The 23,805-nt window shown below is 36.1% G+C and overlaps 2 protein-coding genes across 2 annotated transcripts; one reads left to right on the plus strand and one right to left on the minus strand.

The window, feature by feature from the left end:
* Window positions 1–1,439: 1,439 nt before the first annotated feature.
* LOC134660681 (uncharacterized) lies at window positions 1,440–13,724 on the minus strand. Its single transcript, XM_063516460.1, has 6 exons — window positions 13,551–13,724; window positions 8,208–9,675; window positions 7,852–8,029; window positions 6,388–6,638; window positions 4,121–4,304; window positions 1,440–3,846 (listed from the first exon to the last, which is right to left on the minus strand). The coding sequence occupies exons 1-6, from the start codon at window positions 13,617–13,619 to the stop codon at window positions 1,440–1,442; spliced, it is 4,557 nt and encodes a 1,518-aa protein (XP_063372530.1). The 5' UTR covers window positions 13,620–13,724.
* A 1,466-nt stretch (window positions 13,725–15,190) lies between these two features.
* Window positions 15,191–22,073, plus strand: LOC134661779 (NEDD8-conjugating enzyme Ubc12). The gene is made up of 4 exons (XM_063517965.1): window positions 15,191–15,340; window positions 15,541–15,674; window positions 18,142–18,309; window positions 21,852–22,073. Exons 1-4 carry the CDS (start codon window positions 15,232–15,234, stop codon window positions 21,990–21,992), a joined length of 552 nt encoding a protein of 183 aa, XP_063374035.1. The 5' UTR covers window positions 15,191–15,231; the 3' UTR covers window positions 21,993–22,073.
* The last annotated feature ends 1,732 nt before the right edge of the window (window positions 22,074–23,805 follow it).

Below are 23,805 nucleotides of genomic sequence, written 5' to 3' on the forward strand. Positions count from 1 at the left end.
TTTGGCGTGCAATAATAGCTAATTATGTATTTAATTCAAATATAAAAATGCCAGGCGTTTTAATTGGGGGAAAAGTAGTGCCAGGTGACTTACAAGATTTCGCGAAAAAGTACCAAAATAGGTTTGCATATATAGAGCAACGAAAGCTTTCTAGTTAGTGTGCCATACTATCATTATTTATTAATCGGGGCGCCTGGCAGCTGTTTAGCGGTGGGTGTGGGAGTGAATGGGCAACAAAGGGGTTGTAAAATCAATTGAAGGTATGCAATTTATAGAGCTCTGAGTTTGGTGTGATAAAATAGCTAATTATGTATTATATTCAAATATAACAATGCCAGGCGTTTTAATTGGGGGAAAAGTAGTGCCAGGTGACGTACAAGATTCGCGAAAAAGTACCAAAATAGGCAGCTGCCAGGCGCCCGGATTAATTAATAATGATAGTATGGCATAATAACTATAGGGGTTTCGTTGCTCTATAAATTGCATACCTATTTACGTGGCTAGCTCTTAGACCATTTGTTGGTGCTTCGGGTCAAATTGTTTCAAATGTCCTAAAGATCAATCGTACCGATTTTCATATCTTTAACATCATTTGCAGCATTTTACTGAATTTCTCGGTGTACCGCCAGCGCTATTAGATCTATACCATAACGCAGTAATCTCAATTAACGTGGAATTACTCTTTCTAATTATAAATACAGTGTATATTTCAAACTGAAGTGATTGTTGAAGGTGAGTCTGTTGATTCAAAATGATTATTAATAAACACATATTATACACGTTTTTACTTGAATTATTGTGAAACAAGTGATACATTTCTGCCACCCAGCCAAACCAGAGATCCGCGCCAGGTCACAAACATTTCTTCATATAAAGGTGTAGTACCACGATCCCGACTATCGGGTCGTCCGGCCTAGGAACGAAATCATAAAATACCCGATATTCAGGTTTTCGGCACTGAATGTACGTAACATACGACAAAAGTATTCTACCACGTTTTCAAAGAAATATAAATAATTTAAATATATTCTCAAGTATATATGTAAAACAAACAATAATAAATACACTATATCCACAATACGCAATCGCACGGTATTTAACATTTAAATTTACTTAAACCGTCGAACGCTGAGAAATAGGCAGCTTTACTTTTACTGGAAAAGCCAAATTTCTGTTTTGCTCGGTTACATCACGAACCTCAATTTAAATACCAGAACTGCTTTAACATGTCTATTCTTTGCATATTTTTTAAATACGGGGATCTCGCGGCATGTCTTAAACTGATTTGATGACATGAAAATTGCACATATAACTAACATTGTATGTAACATATTACCTCATAGAAAATATTAATAAGAGTAACCGGACCATCATATGTGACTCTGTATTTAGTAAATGCATTCATACTAGTATATTATCTATACTTATAATTATCAGATTTAATTATTACTCTCAGTACTTTGCAAACACATACTAGAAATTGTTCTAGGGACAGATTTCTCCTCACACTCTCCTTTTTCTGCAGATGCTAGCTCATTTAAATGATCCAGGTCTAAATCATCTCCAATTTTTGGACATAAACTAGTATCACTATCAAGTAAGTCTGTGATGTCCATATTAATGTTTAAATTTCCATTCACTTCACTTCCATTGCCAATACTACTTTCAGGTCCATTGTTGGAATTCAAAATGTTCACCACAGAGTCCCCTGCTTCACCTGAGTTTTCTTCAGGGACTTTATTAAAATTAACAAGTTCAGACTTGTTATTAAGCTCCCAAGTTTTCTTAGGTAGCAGATCTACATCATCTTCGTTTGCTAGGGATGCTACATTATTAATAAGTTCATCACACCCTGTTTCTTTTGCCTGTTCCGTAAAGTCTGTCCCAATCTCCATTGCCTCAGATATTTCTTTAGTAGATTCATAACCCTCCATATTTTTTTCAGTAGAAGTCATCTCAATATCTGCAATGGTACAGTCACCAGGTGCACATTTTGCGGTTTCGGAAGTACAGGCAACGGTATCTTTTGAATCTTCATAATTAACTGGCTCACTGTGTGTGATATTAATTCCTTCGGGTGTATGTTCAGCACCCTCTGAACTACAAATGTTAGTACAATTTGATTTTTGTGTAGAATCTATCTCATTATGTGCGACATCCATTTTATCCGACAATTGGTTTACACTCCTAGAACTAGAAGCGCCCGCGCTATTGACATCAGCAGAAATATTAATACTTTGCGTGCTATCTTCAGTTTTACGTGCGCAGTTTGTAGTGGCATTCCCACTAACTTCAGAATCTTTTGTATCTGTAGCTGGACTTGCTTCACTAAGTGCGATTTCAATTCCATCATCACTTTTGGAATCATTCGTATTCGGCGGCAGTGACTGAGAATTATCACCTGTATTTTCATCCTCGGCAGAACTCAGAGATGAACATTCATCCTTAAACCTCGGCCACGCTTTGGTCTGTCTGGCAAGACCGACCGCCTTTTCCAGCGCTAACGTTACTGGGGACATAGCTTCGGCATTCAAGCCAATCTCTTGATCAATTTTCATTAGAATTTCATCACTACTTTGAGATCCATCAGACTGTTTCAATTTATCAATTAATTTATCAACTATTTGCACTGATGGGGAATTTAAATTTAGGAATTCTTCAGTGTCTACTGAAGTTTCTATCAAGTCTTTCTTGGCCTCTTCTGCTGTTTCAGTAGCAATTGTGGATTGAGTATCGGAGTTTGAATTTTCGGGATCATCGCCATTGGATGAATCAGAACCCTTGAGATGTTTCTTAACAAGAGGATCATTGTAATGCTTAATTACCATACTATCAAACAGTTCATCTGAAGGATCTCGTGGAATTAAATCTGGCCGTTTTAGAAGGGGATCAGCATTATGTTCCTTAAGAAGTTCCTCATATTGTCCAGATGAAGCAGATGATCCAGGATTCTCAACTATATCCGAATTCGTACTATGTTCATCTTCAGCATCGCTTGGTTTTGCAACATCATTGATACTGAGTTCAGCGCTTTCTGACGCAATACTTTGGTCATAATCCTTGTCAATTATTTGCCCTTCTTTAGGCGACACTTTTGACGAGTTATCGCTCTTTCCGGAATTGGTATTGTCATCAAGATTGCTTCCGTCATCAGATGACGCAAGAACTGTATGTTCTATGGCAGCATCCGTAAGATGTGTATTTTTCACAACACTTGAAGAGGAACATTCAATTTCTTTACTTTCCTCCATTAAATCTCCACTCGCCACTGTGTACTTTTTATTCATTTTTAAGGCATCATTTTTGTCAGCATCAGAATCATCAGAATAACTTGAGTTTTCTATACTTATTACGTCAGTGGGCTGCTGTCGTGTTGGTTGTTCATTGTCAGAGCTTGAGTCCAAAGTATCCGAAATAGCTATAGGGGTTTCTGAATCAGATGACGAAGATACGGTGCGTATCTCACAGTCGGAATGTAATTTCTGTAACAAGTGTAGTTCATCCATGTCTGAACCAATTTCGTTACTATCATCACTCAAGCTTTGTATTTTGTCGTCTTCATTGACTACCTCAGATTTGCTTTCAGGTTCTTCTTTTTTCCCAACAGACTCTATGACACATTCTTCGTCTTTTTTTGTATTATCTTCAGATTGAAATTTATTAGGAATGTTCTTATTGGATTGTTCTTGTAGCAGCCTTCTTAGCCTGTCTTTCCGTCTCTGTTTACTTTCTAGAGAGGAATCGTCATCGTTATCTTCTTCCTCACTCTCGATTGGAGATTCTTCAGCGTCTTTATCATCGATCTCTTCAGCCTCTAGTTTTAACAGACTTTGTCGGTCGCAAAATCTGGAATTATAATAATGATTATTAGGTATTTCGGCGACTTAAAGGGCTATTTTTTTCTTGGCAAGTTTCTATTTTTGTCAGTTTTTGATCAAATTTGGTGGATAGATACTCAACAGCATAAGACTTTCCGGTCGGTGCTACATCTATTGTCAAGTAGCAGTACTGATAGTTCCGCTACTCAATGCTAGATGCTAATAGTCTTTTTGGTACTAAAACTGATGTATGGAGATGGAGTGAGCAATCTATTTTTTTCTCTATGGTATAGGTAACTTACTTATTAAATACTTCGGTTTCCTTCGTGTTTGCCAGGCGGCGATTAGCTTCCAATTGCTTTTTAAGTTCATCACTTTGCTCGGCAGGATCGCTGTTAGCTGTAATTCTAGAGGTAGCCAATCGCCATTCATTTTCTTGTCTGCGTCTCTGTAGCTTTCTACCGCACCGCACAAAGAGATCTCTAGCTGGAATTTGATACAATATTCGAGTTAGATACTAATGCAAATAACTTAACGTACATATATAATACAAGTCATATGCCCTATGCCCGAAAAATAAGGATACTGAAGCTTTTTCTTCAACAAAACCGACATTTACGCTAGTTTTCGTAGTTTCGTTTTGCGTCGCAGTTTTTTTTACATTACTACGTACAATGTGATATATGTATCATGTCTACATTATTATGTTTAGGTAATATTTATCATACTTAATAATCATAATGTTTTTTCACAAATGGTATGAAAACGTTTTTATTTTAAACCATTTAATACTCTCAAGCCTTATGAATGAATTGTTACACGAATTGTAAGACATAATCCCAACAAAAACCTAAATGTGAAATGAGAGCCAAGTTCAATATTAAGAATATGTGTCGTTGTTGACTCGGCGACAAAAGAATTGAGATCTATATGGGTGCCAAGTTCTGTGCTGTGTAGAAAATCCTGAAATTATAAAGGATTTGTCTTGGCTAGTTTTTACGTATAGGCATATAGGTAATATATATTTATCTATGTTACTTTTTCAAAAATTTGGTTTGCTTATAAAAACTAGCCAAGACAAATCCTTTATAATTTCAGGATTTTCTACACAGCACAGAACTTGGCACCCATATAGATCTCAATTCTTTTGTCGCCGAGTCAACAACGACACATATTCTTAATATTGAACTTGGCTCTCATTTCACATTTATGTTTTTGTTGGGATATCATTACTTTGTGTACAGAAATTACTATAGTATTCATCATGATAGCAGTTTGCCTAAGCTGAAAAGGAGACCCTCGCTAACGCGCGGTTAATTGTCAAAAAATTACAGTTTTCAGATTTTTTCTTTTGTATACGCCTAATAGTCTACCTTCATGCCAAATATCAAGTTTGTAAGTGATCTAGAAGTGGGTTAGGTATTTGGTCTATAAGTATTAATTATTTTTTTTCCATCGAAATATCAATAATTTCCAGTTTTCAGAATTTTCGCTCTATATGCACCTAATAGTCTACATTCATGTCAAATATCAAGTTTCTAAGTCATCTAGAAGTGGGTTAGGTTTTTGGTCTATAAGTATTAATATTTTTTTTTTCCATCGAAATATCAATAATTTCCAGTTTTCAGATTTTTCCCTCTATATGCACCTAATAGTCTACCTTGATACCAAATATCAAGTTTCTAAGTCATCTAGAAGTGAGTTAGGTTTTCGGTCTATAAGTATTATTTTTTTTTTTCATCGAAATATCAATAATTTCCAGTCCAATTAATAGTCTACCTTCATGCCAAATATCAAGTTTGTAAGTGATCTAGAAGTGGGTTAGGTTTTTGGTCTATAAGTATTAATTATTTTTTTTCCATCGAAATATCAATAATTTCCAGTTTTCAGATTTTTCCCTCTATATGCACCTAATAGTCTACCTTGATGCCAAATATCAAGTTTCTAAGTCATCTAGAAGTGGGTTAGGTTTTTGGTCTATAAGTATTAATTTTTTTTTTCCATCGAAATATCAATAATTTCCAGTTTTCAGATTTTTCCCTCTATATGCACCTAATAGTCTACCTTGATACCAAATATCAAGTTTCTAAGTCATCTAGAAGTGAGTTAGGTTTTTGGTCTATAAGTATTAATTATTTTTTTCCATCGAAATATCAATAATTTCCAGTTTTCAGATTTTTCCCTCTATATGCACATAATAATCTATCTTGATGCCAAATATCAAGTTTCTTAGTCATCTGGAAGTGGGTTAGGTTTTTGATCTATGTCAGTCAGTCACAAAAATGCCGGTTTTTAAACGTTAATTTATCAATAACTGTTTGAGCTATGTTTATGAATTTTTGTATTTTGTACAAGCTAAGGGACTTGAATACATGTGCCTTTCATGTGTGTAGGTTAAGTAGGTTTCAAGTTGTGAAGGGGTCAAAAGTAGCTCGAAATGGTTCGTGTAATATTACACACGGTTGCTGCGTCGCCAGTTCCTTTTTCTTTGAACTTGGCTGGACACGCTACCGCGTGTCTAGATTATGTTCTAATATTTAAAATATTTTTCTTCTAAAAATAGACATACCTTCTTCCATTATGAAGGCCTCACTCCAGCCAAGCTTATCAATCTCATTGGCCTCCCTGACACAGCGCAAAACGTCGTGAAAGTCGGGAAAGGTTACGGTACTCTTCTTGTTGATCCAGGCCTCCAGGCGCTTCGCAGGCGCGGCCGAGAGCCCCGGCCGGGGGTCTATCACGATCCGGGGTTGTGAAGGCAGCTTAGTGTTGGTCAGTTGACAAAACTTGGCATGCACTCGTACCATTCTTTCTTTATACCTGCAAACGTGTTTTATTTTACAATTACCGATCGAAATCGAAGATTTAGGTAATGCCACTGTTGATGTCAAATTTCTATGAAAATATGACGTTTATAATGACACTCCTCAATTTCTTCTTATTCAGATCTGGGCAAAGTTAGTTTGGAGATACACCCTGGTGACAAACAGACGGACAGACAAACGGATAGCGGAGTCTTAGTAGGGTCCCGTTTTTTCCCTTTGGTACGGAACTCTAAAAAAAAGAAAAAGCCTAATTCCAGTAGTTGACTGCCCGTTTGTCACCTCTATTGCTTGGAATCCTGAAGGTGACAACTATCCAGACATTGTTCTGCGCTGGGAAATTTACGTTGAATGATCATTGATGTATGTATATCTCTATATATATCTCTATATCTCTATATACATACATCAATGATCATTCAACGTAAATTTCCCAGCGCAGAACAATGTCTGAATAGTTGTCACCTTCAGGATTCCAAGCAATAGAGGTGACAAACGGGCAGTCAACTACTGGAATTAGGCTTTTTCTTTTTTTTAGAGTTCCGTACCAAAGGGAAAAAACGGGACCCTACTAAGACTCCGCTATCCGTTTGTCTGTCCGTCTGTTTGTCACCAGGGTGTATCTCATGAACCGTGATAGCTAGACAGTTGAAGTTTTCACAGATGATGTATTTCTGTTGCTGCTATGACAACAAATACGAGTACTAAAAACAGAATAAAATAAATATATGAGTGGGCTCCCATATAACAAACGTGATTTTTTTGCCGTTTTTTTCGCAATGGTACGGAACCCTTCGTGCGCGAGTCCAACTCGCACTTGGCCGGTTATTGTATAATTTTTAATTCTATTGTGTAACGAAAGTTAGTAGTATACACATGTATCTTACATTTTAGTTACCACAAGGGAATCAATTAAATAGACTATTAAAAGCTTTAACAATTTGTGATCTACACATTTTGCTACTAAGGGTGGTATTCCACTTGTCCAATTTCTTGGTCTTGGTGTATTTGCGTCTCACATTCTGCTTTAATGAGAGACTGAGACGCAATGACATTGGACCAAGAAATTGGACAGGTGAAATACCATCCTAAGACATTCAACGCTTTCTAATATTCTCACCATGTTCAAAAGAATCAGAGAATTTGACACGATGTGAGAATTCTAGCGAAAATGTAACAACAAATCTCCTCAAAAGTATTACTGTACTCACTTTTCAGTAAGTAAATAAACAGAGTCTTCTTCATCATCAAAGTCTACTTCTTGGGCTTCAAGTTTCTGAATGGCTCGGTTTAGTTTCTTAAGTGTCTTTTCTAATTTACGAATCTGCCTCTGCTTGTTAGGATCCAATTCATTTTCTTTTCCATATAGAAAGCTGTCTTTATCCACATCTGAAAAAATCGATGGCAAATTACAGGCATACTGCTGAACTTATATAACTTACATACCCTATGCAATGTTTCAAGAAGTACAGCTAAAAGCTACAAACACAAAGAGCTTGTAAGTGACTATGACTAATGTCGTAACTTGCAAATAGCATTTTAATCTCAAAGTGTGCAATGAATTTACCTTTCGACGTGGGATCTTCTACTGGCACTTGTTTCATATACTTTCGTTGTAAATTCAATTCATCTACAATGTCTTTGATATACAAATACATTTTTTCAGGGGCAGCCTCCATAGCTGTTATTTTACTAGATACCATATCAAGAAATTCTTCTGATTCTGTATATTCCTTTGGTGCCTGCTTATAATAAGGCTTAATCTTTTTTTCAATTATCTTTTCCATATCATTGGAGTTTTCTAATTGGATACATAAGCTGATGAAGTTTTGATAAATAGGATGAAATTCACTTGGCAATCCAACGTCTTTTTTCGGAGCCACGTTTTTTGTGTTCTGTTTTAGCTGTATAGGCTTGATTTGTCTGACTGACACAGTGCCCTGCTTGTTTTCTGCTATCTCAAGTGATGTTTTTTCAGTTTCCATAATTTCTGGAGTTAAAGAAATTATTTTACTTTCTTTATTTACTTTAGCATTTGATTTGTCACTGTCCTTTGAATTTGTATTATGTGTATTTAGAGGATGGTCTACATCCATTGGTTCAATTTCAATCTCAAGTGTGTGCATTTCTTCAATGGTTACAAGCTCACTCGGGTAATCTAGCATCTTTTTACAATGTGGGACCTTTTTTGCAGTGTCTGCTTCATTGTCACTGCCTTCAGCAACAGCTTCACCAACAACGCTACCCTTGTTGGGGCTGTCATCAATCATAATTACTTTTTCAGTGCTTAGTTCCCGTGTTCGCTTTGTTTTTACTGGTTTAACAGGACTATCTTCTATTGTGATTTCAATATACTTAGGAATCTCTGGTTCTCTATTATTTGTATCCTCTTGTGTAGGTGCCGCCTCTTTTTGAGGTACAATTTCATCTTCTTGAATAGATATCTCAATTTGTTGTTCAGGTCTCACATACCATTGAGGACTTTTAGATGATGTAGAAGCATCATCATCATCAAGTTCAACTGTTTGCACCACCTCTAGTTTTCTCTTTTCACTTAGGTTTGTCCGCTGTTTTGGCATAGTTTTTGGATTAATAGCTTTTGATGGAATTGTTTTTGAGAGTACAGATTTTGGAAGCATAATCATATTTGGAGAAGGCTTCGCTGCTGACCCCGTCTTCTTAATTGTGATGCTGGGTGGCAATCTTTGCAGAGGTTGTGGTCTATTCTGCTGAGGTTTTTTTATCAGTATCGGAGTTTTTAACTTTGTGATGGCAGCGTTTGTTGGTAGGCTAAGTGGGTTAAATATTTTTCCCTTGGATGGGGGTAGTTGGGCCACTTTTTTCGCCACTGCCCTCTTTTTAACGGCAACAAGCTTTTGATTTTGGTTTGTTGATTTGTTTACTGAACTGCCACTTGTTTTTGTGATGGTTATATTTTTCCCCAGTTTAGGTAGTTGTGGTACTGTTTTGACAGGTTTGATTGTCACTCCAGGGAGGTTTGCCGGAATATGAACCATTGCATTTCTTACATTCATCTAAAACACATAAATAAGAATAATAAAATACCTTGAAACAAAATATTCCATCAAAGTAATGGCAAGAGCTGACATCTTAACCACATATAATCCCAGACTATGACATAAGTTTTTTGCAAAAATTTCATTTTTGGTACTAGCTTTTATTGCTGTCTGTGCTTTTCTTTCCACAGGTAACTAATAGCCATCAAGACAACTCTAAAAACCCCAAACACAATTAGTTTGTATTGTTTTATCACAGAGTTCCCATGGCCACCTTCTGTCTCTATCATCAGATATAAGCTCCATCATAATAATGCATTGTCATCCAATTTATGTACGCAAAATTTTAACTCAATCGGAAATCGCTAAATGGGTCAAATTTAGATTCCAAGATTTGACCCACACTAAGTAACTGACAGAGCGAGTTAAATAAAAGCTTATAAAAATTCGTAAATAGCCTTATGGCCTTGGGTTCTAAATTATTCTATGAGCAATGTCAGATTTGAGAAAATACACTCTAGTTATGCATTATCTGTCCACAATTAGCATTTAGCAGCAAAACTTACTTATTATTAAGAATTTTACTGATAAGTAAAAAAAAATTTGCTTATTGTAATTATTATTCGCTGTGCATAAAATACTTACTTTAACACAAACTTTTCTTTCCCTCTAGTGAGCTAACATTTGTTGCTCAAATATTCACAGGTATAATAGATAGTATATGCATTGCAAATATATAACATATTTACAAACCATGAAATGATTATATGTACCTATATATCCCTCCCCAGATTACCTATGCTCATCCTAATATACATATCTAGACACAAATCACAGACACAGCCATTAGTTGTATATGTGAGCAATGCATTAATAAGATTACCCTAGAGAAAAGGGTGCACATTTTAAAAATGGATTCTTTTTATCATAATAACAGTAGATTATAGGCATATGGATCTGAATAGGTACATATAATTTGTCTGTGAGTGTATGAATATACACTTATTCATGCTTAACCATGTTATTAGTTTTAAACTAGAATTTATAATCTATTAGATTATCTATCAGTCACTATGATGTGCGTAAACCTTGTTTTTACATCCTTTAATACTAAAATGACAGTACCTTTTATATTTTTTCTTTCATATTACATTATTGTGATATTGAGCTAATAAATTTTTTCACTTCTTGAAATCGTATGTCAGCAGTTTCGCAATAAATTAATAATTTAATCACTAATATAAATCTTGATAAAATATTTCAAATTAAGCAAAAGTCCTCAAAAGCAATTATGGATCAGTAGTTTACTTTATGTAGGCAACAAACAATAAACACATATAAATATAAAACAAGTATCATGCATGTAGCAGGTTCAGTAGTATATTTAAAATTTTCTTAGGTGTCCATCATGTAACATTCAGACATCATTATTTATTTATATTATGGAGATCCAACAGCTATCAATACAATTTAATAGTTATTTGTTTTACAAGGGGGCAAAGTTGTTGTTTAACCGCTCGTGCTAATATTGATACCCGAGCAAGCGAAAGATTCCAAAATTGAAAAATGGAATCTTGACCGTTGCGAGGGTTTCAAAGCACGAGGGTTAAACAAAATTTGCCCCCGGATGAAACACAACATTTTTCACCACACCAACCCGAAGCAAATATTAAATGTAACATATCAAACAAAATCAAACGTAATCAAATCCAAATGAATGTTATTAAATATTTATCATCCAAAATCATTATTTAAAAGTCAATTCTACCAGCAAACATAAGAAAACAACTCAAAATTTGCATTTGATTACTTTGCCTCACATGTGAATAAAATGCAACTTTGCTATCAGTTTTTGAAGTGCAAAGTAAGCCTTTCCGAGCTGGTGTGGTGAAATAAAATATAAATATAGCTACTAGTAACATTGCCACCATTCAATGCTTGCCTCTCACTCTCCAATCTTCATTACATTACCATGATAATTACAAGTCTATTATTTTTTTGCTATATATGTGAGGTAAATTAACCCCACATTTACCCCCTGTAAATGTGTGGTTAATATGTACAGTAATTATAAAATTTTATTTTAGACTATATATATCACAGTCATCCTTAAGACAAAAGAATAGAATAGCAATAATAAAAAGGTGTTTGACCCACATATAGGTAACACATAAGTTTTGTATTTAGTACAGCAAACTTTTATTATGTCCTGCATTATTTGCATTTGTACAAAGGTCAGTTGTTGGCCCTTCGGCCGTGTACGTAACCGACCTTTCGTAACTGGTAACGAAGGAAGAAAAAATGATCTTTGTACGATACTGGTTTCGAATAAAGATCATTTTTTTCTCGTACGTAATCAGTCACCATCTTTCGAAGGTGGTTCGTAACCAGTTACATAGTAAGAATTAATTTTCTTCATACGATCCTTCGCCTAGACTAAGTAAGGACTAGATTACATAACGAAACTGACTGACTGACTGACATATGAACGCACAGCCCAAACTGCTAGTTCTAGAGATTCCAAATTTGGCACGTAGGTTCCTTATAAGGTCTAGGGGTGCACTAAGAAAGGATGTTTCAAAATTCACCCCCTAAGGGGGTGAAATGGGGGTTCAAAGTTTGTTTGGGGAAAACCTCATTTTTTAGTAGTCTTAGTACGCCGGCGAAGCCGCGGGAAAAAGCTAGTTAATTACAAAGAAAGGCTTAATAGATCTATATTATCATTTAATTATAATTTGGTGCACCTAGTACACTAGCAACTGTATAATGAATTAAAATAAATGCTTGGCGCATAATGTAATGATCCGTTTAAGGGCATAATTTAGTATCGTATTCCCGATTTAGGATCAACTCGTCACACCAAAATTTTGTTCTAACCGGTCATACTGCAGAAAGCAATAATATTTGTTTCAACCCGTCACAAGTAAATTTAGTTCTATTAAGTCACATAGTAATTTTGTAGCTATTGGTCACACTGAAAATCTGTTCCTATTCGTCATTCCGTCAATAAGTTCTAACTGGTCACAAGGAGGATACAGACTATAGAGTCTTCTTTTGAAACTCATTCATGGATATAACAGTTAGTCTAGTCTATAACAGTAAGGAGTTTGAAGAGGTTTCATATCAGTATGTTACCTACGCTCAATGATGATTAAAACATTTTGACTCAGTTACGTATGAGGAATAGATAGTCTTTTTTCGTAATTTCAAATAGAAAATTTCTTCTCTCGTAACTATGGCTACGTACGAAGAAAAAATAATCTTTATTCGAAACCAGTATCGTACAAAGAAAATTTTTTCTTCCTTCGTTACCAGTTACGAAAGGTCGGTTACGTACACGGCCGAAGGGGTTGTTGGAAGCCTTTTACTGCAGTTGGACCAATTCCTTTAACATTCTGATGCAGGGCAGGAAAATTCAGTTTATAGCTCAGTGACATATGTGGGTAGATTAAGTAATCAGGCGCCGACTGAATGTGGGTAGGTGTATTTCTGTCTCTTTAATAAATCCTATACCGAACGGACGTGTTTCCTTGGTCTCATCAGCTCAGATCCATATCCTGGCCTGAAGGCATACTTAACAAGCTCTAGAAAATGGTCATTGATGAGTATGGGCATATAAACTGGGACATATTTCTAATGAAGAACAAAACAACCATAAATTAAATTATTATTACAGATATTTATATCTTTGGAAGGTTACTGGGGACTATAAATACAAAAAATAAGAACTGGGTAATAAATGCACCTCAAAAGCATCATCATTCATCAGTCATGCGCCATCACGCAAACATTAATTACTAAGTTAATTTACGGTCGCATTTTCTAAATGAAAGGCTTATTGCCTACTTGTGCATACAGAGCACAAACAAATTCGCCTTATAATATGTATCTACCTTTTTAGGGGGAGGCGGCCCGGGTTCTTCATCTGAAGACCCCAATTCTATAATGTCTTCAGTTTCCATGGTGGTTTTGGCACTGTTTGCACTGTCTCAGACTATTACTCGGATATTGCAATACACTAATCAACGAAAACCGTCCTTTTAAATATCAATAACAATCTTAAAACCCTATGTTTCCGATAAAAAATTAATACTCCATGACTGTTTTAGTATTATCGGCGCCATAATAGCGGAATGAATAGAGAAAAGAATTAAAACCACAGACTATATATCCATTCTCTTGTCAAACCAAAAGAGGCTTTGGCATCGTATTGCGTTTACATTAGGGCTAGACTAGACCGGACTATTCATTTCAAATTTCATGCATTATTATAAATCCTCCCGTTTATACTTGGTCAACCAGTCTTGACAGTAGAAAAAGGCGGCAAATTTGAAAAATGTAGGCGTCAAGGGATATCGTCTCATAGAAAATTTGAATTTCGCGCCTTTTTTTACTGAGAAGATTTAGTTGACCAGCTATAGTAGCGGAATTCCGTCCGGCATGTAAAATCCGGCAAACACAACTTGTCAGTCATTAAGAACCAGGAATTTATTATTCTGATTTTATCTGTGGTTATAATTGTCTGAACGACTGTCTCATCAACTCGTTTGTGATTGGTCTATAATATACTTTTTAACATCGTTAGCTAGTTACCAATCAAATCTACAGAAAAATATAATTATTTATTATTTTACTAATCGCAAGAAAGTTGTGTCCTGTGTACAAAAATACATTGTGAAATATACAGTGTTGCCAACTTAGTGGATTTTCCACTAGATCTGGTGGTTTAGGCATGCCTTACAGCGAGATTTTTTTGGTTTTAGTGGCTAGTGGATTTTATAGTGGATTAGATTGTTCCAGTTAGTGGTAATTTACGTAATTTAACCGCTAGTGTGATTCATAAAATGCTCTGTATACGTTATAGTTAAAAATGAGCATTTAGGCCCGGAACTTCAAACATGGTTTAAGTTTAGGATGTAGGCAACATTGCTCAAATCAAATCTGTCGGGTCATAGCAAATCAAAATCTAAGTACTCTATTTTATTATTTTTAATTATTCCTACTCTGTTTTAAATTTAAAATCTAATATTTTCCCGCTTTCCTTTACCACACCGCGAGTTGAACGCCCTACCGCGTTCCAACGGGCGAATTAAAGAACCTAGTGATTTTACTATAGCGAGTTTGCAGCTATATAACACTACGCTTACGCTACGTCTTACGTAGGCGAACAACGCGCGAACGCCGCGCGGCCGCCGCGCCGTTTCGCGTCTAAATCGCTCACGTACGAGTAGGACATACCTATACGTATCAACGGTTTGTTTCATCCTCGCCGCGCCGCGCCGCCGCCTCACCGCGCCGCGCCGCGCCGCGTTCGCGCGTTGGCCGCCTACGTAAGCCGTAGCGTTAAGCACGCGACATTTCACAAGTATCGCAGATGGTTGTCGCTCATGAATAAGTAATATTTTGTGTCGCACTGTAATTTCTAGTGGAATTCTGGTGGTTTGAGAGCCCGACAAAATTTAGTGGTTTTCTGGTGGTTAATACGGCCTTATTTGGTGGGTTGATAAAAATAAAGTTGGCAACACTGGAAATATATCGCGTTGTAATTTCTATTATATCGATTAGAATAGGACAATGATTAAACTTTTTTCATTGAAACAGCAAAAGAAAGATGAAGAGGGTACAGCGAGAGCTGGTGGTTCACAAAAGAAAGCGTCGGCAGCTCAGCTGCGGATTACAAAAGGTAAGAGACACCATAAAATAAGACGTATGAACTTGAAAGTAATCACTTATATACCTAATGCTGAAAATTAAGACTCGCGCTGACTAAAGCTCACTTTGCTAAGCAATAACCTACGTCAGCATCACCTCATCATGTCGCAAACACTCATTTTTACTTGAAACCACCCTCATTGCATTTTAACACAATTTATTTCTTTACAGATTTGAATGAGCTGAATTTGCCCAAGACCTGCAGTACAGAGTTTCCAGATCAAGATGATTTACTCAATTTTAAACTGATAATATGCCCTGATGAGGGTTTCTATCGAGGAGGCAGATTTGTATTTAGTTTTAAGGTAAGTCTTCTGTCAAAAATGTTACTACAGATTTTTACACAAGGGTATAAGTATCACACTTGTAAATTAATTACTGATTACATCCTAAACCTTGTTAGAATTACTCTTTCTGTAAGAAAATATTGATAAAAAATAACAAAATCTTGGAAGATAATGCATTGCGTTTATGACCTTCAGAATTAACAGAAAGAGCAATATAAGTAGACAATCAGAAAGGAATAATGACTAAGTAGGGTTAATCATAGGCAATAAATAAACCCCATGATCATTTATCAATGTTGCAATTCATTGAAAATTAGGGTTGGCAAAATTGTTTACCATGGGAACTCTTAACTTTGATGTTGGTATCCCACTTTGCCAAAGTGAAATATTGATATGATCATTTTACCAACAAGTAGACAAATAAAGGCAGGTCCTACTCAGGAGACTACTGGCACTAAGATTTGTTCGACATCATATTCAGCCCAGACTGATAGCCAAACCAGTAATTAGCAAACGAGCACAAAAAGTTGATTTACTAGTTACACAAATGGGACAGCTATAAAGCTCATCACCACATTAATAACAAAGACAAAAAGACTTCTATATGCATATGAGCATGGAATGGCTTAGCTCCTTTTAATAATGAACTTCAACTCATACTTAAGCAAATCAAAATTGATATTATGTCAATATCTGAGACACACCGTAATGACAGAGAACCCTTTCTAATTCAGAATTATTGTGTCTACTGCACTAACCATTCCGATGGCAGCTCCCATGGTGGGCTTGTTGAAAAAGAAACATATCAAACATTACATATATGTACTGCCAGCTCCGAGATGATTACCTACAGGCCACAACAATCACAATAGAAGACAAATATTGATCTAATAATGTTAGTACAGTTTACTGTCCGACGAGACACAGAATATCTCATGAAATCTTCAAAATATATTTCCTAACCCTTGGAGACAAATACATATGTGAAAGAGAATGGAACAGAAAACACATTGGGGATCATGGCTGATTACTTTTTTTCTGTATTTCGTATTTGTCAACAAGTGAACCAACTTGTTGGCTAACTGATCGAAACAAAATTCCTGACCAAATAGATTTTCTTATCATTATGGCACTTGCAGACATATTGATGTTGAAAGCTGCCTATCTGATCACTCACCAAAAATATGCATATTTAGTAGAACTGCAATTTACAGAGAGCCACATTTAACTTTATACACATACAATCATCAAATGGACTGGATAGCTTTTGCTGAATTCTTGGAGTAAAAGCTTATCTTTTGTTTGTATTGATTATGATGATGCAACATTTTATATCAGCATTTTCCAAACTATGGGTCGCGACCCATTGGTGGGTCGCATGCGAATATTGAGTGGGCCCTGAAACTACTACGAAATCTGAGGGTCACCAATACTATTTCATACCACCTTTTTCAGGAGGTGCATTTAGGGGGATCGGAGTTCAGTTCACTTTGGGAACCCCTGTTTTATGTAACTAATTTGATACAGGAAGCAGCTTGGCGTTGTACACCATATCTACAAACAACAAGTAGATGTGTGGTAAAAATTCCCTATGCATACCTATGATAAAATCATGCAGAAAAAATAAGAATCAGACGAATTTGGCAATTTAGTAGACATGTGGAGAACGAGAGGCTGTTTCAAAAACTGCTCGGGAACTAAAAGTAATGATTGACCAGAATTAAATATACACATTTCAACAACAACTTTTGTCGCTTGACTGACTATCGGCAAAGAAGTGTGATGAGTACTCCTTGTGGAAAATTACAAAACAATTTAAAAAACCGGCCAAGTGCGAGTCTGACTCACGCACGGAGGGTTCCGCACCATCAACAAAAAATAGAGCAAAACAAGCAAATAAACGGTCACCCATCCAAGCACTGACCCCGCCCGACGTTGCTTAACTTCGGTCAAAAATCACGTTTGTTGTATGGGAGCCCCACTTAAATCTTTATTTTATTCTGTTTTTAGTATTTGTTGTTATAGCGGCAACAGAAATACATCATCTGTGAAAATTTCAACTGTTCGTGAGATACAGCCTGGTGACAGACGGACGGACGGACGGCGGAGTCTTAGTAATAGGGTCCCGTTTTTACCCTTTGGGTACGGAACCCTAAAAAGGCCCCTAAAAGCTGTTCCTCCACTGAAATCTCTGTTGGGTACATGGTTTAAAAATACCAAAGAAACACCGAACTAAATATGTTTGCGCAAAATCTTAGCATAGTTTTTATTCCTAATACCAGCTCAATGACAGACTTTGAAAATGAGCTGCTTGGATGAGCTTTGAAATGAGCTGGAGCGAGGCCAGTAGGGTCGCTGAAGATAGGAAGGCGTGGCGCGAGCTTGTGAAGGCCCTTTGCACCTCTAGGGTGCCATAGGACAACAACAACAACATTTCCCCAAGTCTCAAAGTGTTTTATTAATTTATGTATGCCATTCCTTACAGGTAGGACCAAACTATCCTCACGAACCTCCCAAGGTGAAATGTGAGACGGCCGTATACCATCCTAACATAGACCTTGAAGGAAATGTCTGCCTCAACATACTAAGGGAAGACTGGAAACCAGTGCTGACAGTCAACTCCATAGTGTATGGGCTGCAATACTTATTCCTGGTAAGATATTATAGTCAAACCAATTTCAGTCAGTCAGTAGATTAAGGCGCGAAATTCAAAATTGGTGTGGAAGCTCCACATGGTCGAGCCAAAGGATGGAGGAAGGATCATCCTTTAGCTTGGCACTGACTTCAAACTTATACTCCTTTTTTGTCGGTTTTCTTTTTTAGGGTTCCGTACCAAAAAGGTACAAAAGGAACCCATATGGTACGACTCTCTGGCCGTCTGTCTGTCTCTCACATTGCTAAATATCTCGAGATCTACTTGAGCTATTGATTTGCCCCATATGAAGAGGGGGCAACATTTCAAAGTCTAGTTACTAGGTCAAGTGGGGTATCTTTTGAATGAGCTCAAATTGTATTGTTCAAAACAATTTTTGTTTTCTTTTTCATAGTGAAAAAAAAAATATTTATGAAGGAAAATGTAAAAAAAATACCATTCTCCCCTTTTTATTTTTCCATTTATTATGTTTTAGTTTTAATGTACAATACAATTTACGCTACACAACTCTGCACAACTCAATACAGAAAACAAAACAAAGAATACAGAAATCTACTGTTGAGAGCTTACGAGTATCGCAGCTAGCCTGGATTAATCTTAATTAGCAAGGACTAGCATATTAGCACGTTATCGAACGAGCGAGCGAAGCGAAGCGAAGCGAAGCGAAGTTCTTACATTCGACTTTGAACACGCGGCTGGCTAGCGGCACGTCTCGGCATTTCGATGTTTTTAAGCTGAACTGTCAGAAGATAGTTTGATACTCAATAACTTAAGTAAATTTGTTCTAATTTTAATGAAATTGGGTAAACGTGTAGTCGAGGGCATTATATTTTAGTCATTAAATTATGAGCAGGCCCGATCAAGAGGTTATTGAGCTAGAAGAGCTTAGAAGGCCAAAAAGCTGTTTGTGAGAGGTCTTGCTATTCTGGTCATTTTTTTGCAAGAAACATGGTCGAGTTTAGTATCAAATGAAAGTGCTCGACTTACACTTTTATAATATCGTTTTTAAATTTACCATTTTGAAATAATTAGCAACATAAAAATAAAATAGAATAAACATAATATATGTATTTGACATTTGACAGGAAATATTTCGGCTTAGCACAGATACAGTTTATTTTAATCTCTATGGTGGTGACTTAAATCCAGGGGAGGGGCAGCCGTATACGAAGCCCTTTATTCGAAAAAATAGCGCCATCTATATTACTTAACGCTAAACTTGTAAATGGCGCTTCAAAATTGATCCAAAAAAGCAAATCTTGTCAGTAGAAAAAGGCGCGAATCTCAAATTTTCTATGAGAGCATATCCCTTCGCGCCTACATTTTTCTACTGACAAGATCTGCTTGGCCAACTTATATTATACATACTACTCTTTGCTTAAATCAATCAGTTAAAGGCTCCACAGACCTTGCAATAAATCCATCTTTGATCTATTGCCGCCTATAGAGCGACATAAAATAGTAGAAATTAAATAAAATAGAACTCAAAAATGTCCATACTAAATTGTTGCCATGTGTAATAGGGTGGGGCGTCGTTGTATGGGAAAAAAATAGAAATTTGATTATCAATGTGGAACCGGTACGAAAAGTTGCAGTTTGTCATGTAGATTATAGTGATTATATCAAGTTTCAAAATAAACACTACTTTTAGCCCTCTATCCAGCCGCTAAAGAAATTAATAAAGGTACATTTTCATCAATTATTTAAATATACTAATTTCACTAATATGTGTACATTTTATTGAAATTATATAATACTTAATAAGCGTATAATAAGTTATTACCAAAATGTTTGTGCCTTTTTCAATATTTATGAAATAATAAAATTTCAAACTTTCATATTAAACAGCAATTTCATGCAAAACAAGGAAAATGCTACAGTGTAAAAAATATATATGAGTTATTTTTTTTAGACGTTCTTGTGGCAAAGTAACGGTGTTATTGATTACGAAAAGTATCATTTTACTGCAAAAATGGGTTATTTATATGTTTAAATGAGCGTTAAATTTTGCCCTTCGGCGTCGCTTACGCCCTTTTTGGGTCATGTTAACACGTATGTTAGGCATATATTTACTTTTACTAGTAGTATTTTTATTATCTTATCACGTTCAAAATAGTTTTCACGGTTCTGTAATTAGTTGTAAACTCCAATTTGTGCACAGTATCCGGGTTAAAGGGCCTTTTCCATAAAACCTCGATTTACGTGGTTTTACCGTGTCATAAAAATATACGTTAAACAAAAATAAGTATAGGAATCGAGTATATCTGTAACAAAAAGATGTTATTTAATGAATGATATTGTTATAAAAAAAATAAGCATAAATTAAATTAATTAAAAATATGCATATATTGCTATACAGGGTGGATTTTCTTTTTGGGTCAGTGAGGGCAGCTACCAGATCCCGTGCTGCTACGAGAAAACGGTCTAAGAAAACCTTCCCTCGATTTCAAATTAATGAAGATTGGCTTTTACAGATTTTGGAAAAAACATACAGGGTGCGAGAAAAAGGTCATTTTTGACAAACTTTTTTTTTGATGCCAATCGATCCCATTCCTATTAAGGATCAAAAGCTTGTATGGAACCAAAAGAAAATTTCCGTGAAATGTTATTCTCAATTTTCTATCTCGCCCATCAGTCCTACAGCAATGTCTTCATACAGTATTATGGTCCTTAAATGTAACAGGACTGATTGGCCAGATAGAAAAATGTGAATTAAATTTCACATGTTCTCCATAGTAAATATATGGAAAAAGTTTTCTTTAATTTGTGGCTTTTTAGTACATTACCGTAAGTTACCCCAAAGAAACTATTGATACTGGATAGGAATGGAATCGATTGGCATACAAAAATAGCATGTGAAAAATAAAAGTTTTCATTTTCATACAAATTGTATGGGAAAAGTTTTCCTCGATTAGTGGCTTTTATAGCCGGAAAATTTTTTTTGGTTCCATACAAGCTTTTGATCCTTAATAGGAATAGGATCGATTGGCATCAAAAAAAAAGTTTGTCAAAAATGACCTTTTTCTCGCACCCTGTATGTTTTTTCCAAAATCTGTAAAAGCCAATCTTCATTAATTTGAAATCGAGGGAAGGTCTTCTTAGACCGTTTTCTCGTAGCAGCACGGGATCTGGTAGCTGCCCTCACTGACCCAAAAAGAAAATCCATCCTGTATATAATCGAATAGTAGAGGGCTAAAAGTATATACCAATATTTTTTTTATTTTTTTTCCCTTAAATAATAAAAAATTAGACATCCTTTTAGAGCATTGCTATATTCAAGAATTTTGGATTTCGCTCCACCCTAATGTGTAAGCATTTTACGTCACAAATGTGACAGTCACGTAGAAAATGGCGCCCTCATTTATTTTCTATTATTTTATGTCGCACTATACGAGTACCTAAGTAGCTGCAACAAAGTCAATAGCTATATAATTTTTGGTTAACCGCGAGTTCTCAGTTCGGGGCGAACTACTAGTTTAAAGTAAACGACTGTTATTTTCCCTACAACTACCTAGTGTCGTAACCAATTGGCAATTCACCAGGAACCGAATCCAGAGGACCCACTGAACAAGGAGGCGGCGGACGAGCTGCAGAGTAACAGGCGGTTGTTCGAGCAGCACGTGCAGCGCGCCATGCGCGGCGGGTACGTCGGCTCCTCATACTTCGAGCGCTGCCTCAAGTGACCACCAACCAACTCGCAATACCCTCAACAAAGCATTTTTTATTTCTCTAGAAAATTACATCACGCTATATTATCACATAGGTCAGTGGCGCTGTAGCTGTATGCTTTTTACGCTTTTTAATTTGATTTCAGCGTTTATATGCAGATGATAAATTTAAATGATTGTCAAACAATAGATTGCTAGCACAAGAAGTTGATTCTCGCTCTGGTTAACCATTTCGCACCACAGACCTACTTAACTAGCATGACCGCGTTTATGTCCTTTGGCAAACAATCTTCTCTAACTGACTAGTATGAACCGAAGTGCAAAGAGGGACAAATGTCTTATGACGGCCATAGGCACGATCATGCTACTCACGCCACGCATCATGCCGATAAGATTTTGTGTACTCATTTTAATGGAACAGATGGCTTTACACAGAACACATGCAACATATTGTGGTGACTGAATTGTGGATTGTAAATCGTTAGCAGACAAAATCTTATTGGCATCCCTATATAACCTCTATACGAGTTCAATTATATGTTGGTCGCGAAACAGGGCATACGCAATAATTGTTTTAGCCAAAATGTATGGAAAAGTTAGGCCACCAAACGGGCAACGAGATTTGTTTTGCCTTTTAGAGATGAATTGAGTGCCTGCCTCAGTGTACATAGGTAACTAAATATTAAATCTAGTTTCTTTTATAATTCTTTTCGAAAGAAGCACCTTGGTGTACTCGCCTCTGCGGTGTTTTATTTTAAACTCTAAATAAGAAAATTGTCCTTTTTGTTTCTAAATTATAATAGATATATTAGTATAAAATGTCAGGGTTGAACTGCAATTTCGTTACTATGCGTAGCTTTTGAGAAAAGTATTAGCTGCAGTGTGCTTGATTGGGTTCTGTAAAATACTCTGTAAATTACTACCTAAGGGCTGACTTAGACGGCGCGCGAACGCGCATGCGATTTTAGTTACATTGCGGACTGTTGGTTACGTCCAATTCAACCGACCGATCAAAAACCGCAATGTACTGAAACTCGCATACGAGTTCTCGTATCGTCTAAATGAGCCCTAATTCATCTTCGAACTTTTTCGGTTAAACGTGTACAGGTCGGTTCAACAAATCTGGCGGGAGAAAAATAGAAACAATTACTTGTGTAACAGTATGTATACGATGTCAAAATTCTAACCCGTATTTACGGATACGCGTGAGTAGCGGGGCGAATTACAATGTTTAGTAGGTACGAGGACGGAGGCACTTTTTTCGGCGTTTATACACTCATGTTCCCTATTCGCCACGCCACTTGCTCGAGTGTTCAAATACAAGGGAGTTATCATAATCACTATGTATTTTTAGCAATCAATCTTTACATTTTGCTTGTTCATCGATTTATCAAAGCTGGTATAAAAATTTGAAGTAGTGAATTATATTATCTGCGTGTCTGTCAATTTAGTACACATTAAAACCGAAGTTTGACATGGCGTTGTTAATATAAAGTTCAATAGAAAGTGCTAAAGGGTACCTAACTACACTGCTGACGAGACGATTGCTGCTCATGTTAAGTAAATACCTATCTTGTCAACTGCAAATCCAACTAAGAAGTAGTTTACTTTTTAAGATTTTAATGTAACGTTATGAATATTTTGTATAATTTTGTAATCTTAATTCACGAGAAATCACTTTTTCCAATAGGATTTAACCCAAGCTTTGTGTTTTCTTTTTTGTTTGTAACGATAATCCTTTCAAATAACTGTTAGCTATATAACTAAATGTGAACAGCAAAAATAGAAGTACATACATAGTAAATGTTTCGGTCTGTAAAGTATATTA

Source organism: Cydia amplana, chromosome Z (assembly GCF_948474715.1).
Source record: "Cydia amplana chromosome Z, ilCydAmpl1.1, whole genome shotgun sequence".
Taxonomy (NCBI): domain Eukaryota; kingdom Metazoa; phylum Arthropoda; class Insecta; order Lepidoptera; family Tortricidae; genus Cydia; species Cydia amplana.

Coding starts and splice junctions, on each gene's coding strand:
- LOC134661779 (XM_063517965.1), top strand. CDS start 15,232: ATGATTAAACTTTTTTCATTGAAACAGCAAAAGAAAGATGAAGAGGGT. Junction 15,341..15,540: donor TCAGCTGCGGATTACAAAAG/GTAAGAGACACC, acceptor ATTTCTTTACAG/ATTTGAATGAGCTGAATTTG. Junction 18,310..21,851: donor GGCTGCAATACTTATTCCTG/GTAAGATATTAT, acceptor GCAATTCACCAG/GAACCGAATCCAGAGGACCC.
- LOC134660681 (XM_063516460.1), bottom strand. CDS start 13,619: ATGGAAACTGAAGACATTATAGAATTGGGGTCTTCAGATGAAGAACCC. Junction 6,639..7,851: donor GTTTATTTACTTACTGAAAA/GTGAGTACAGTA, acceptor ACACGTTTGCAG/GTATAAAGAAAGAATGGTAC. Junction 3,847..4,120: donor GAAACCGAAGTATTTAATAA/GTAAGTTACCTA, acceptor TTATAATTCCAG/ATTTTGCGACCGACAAAGTC.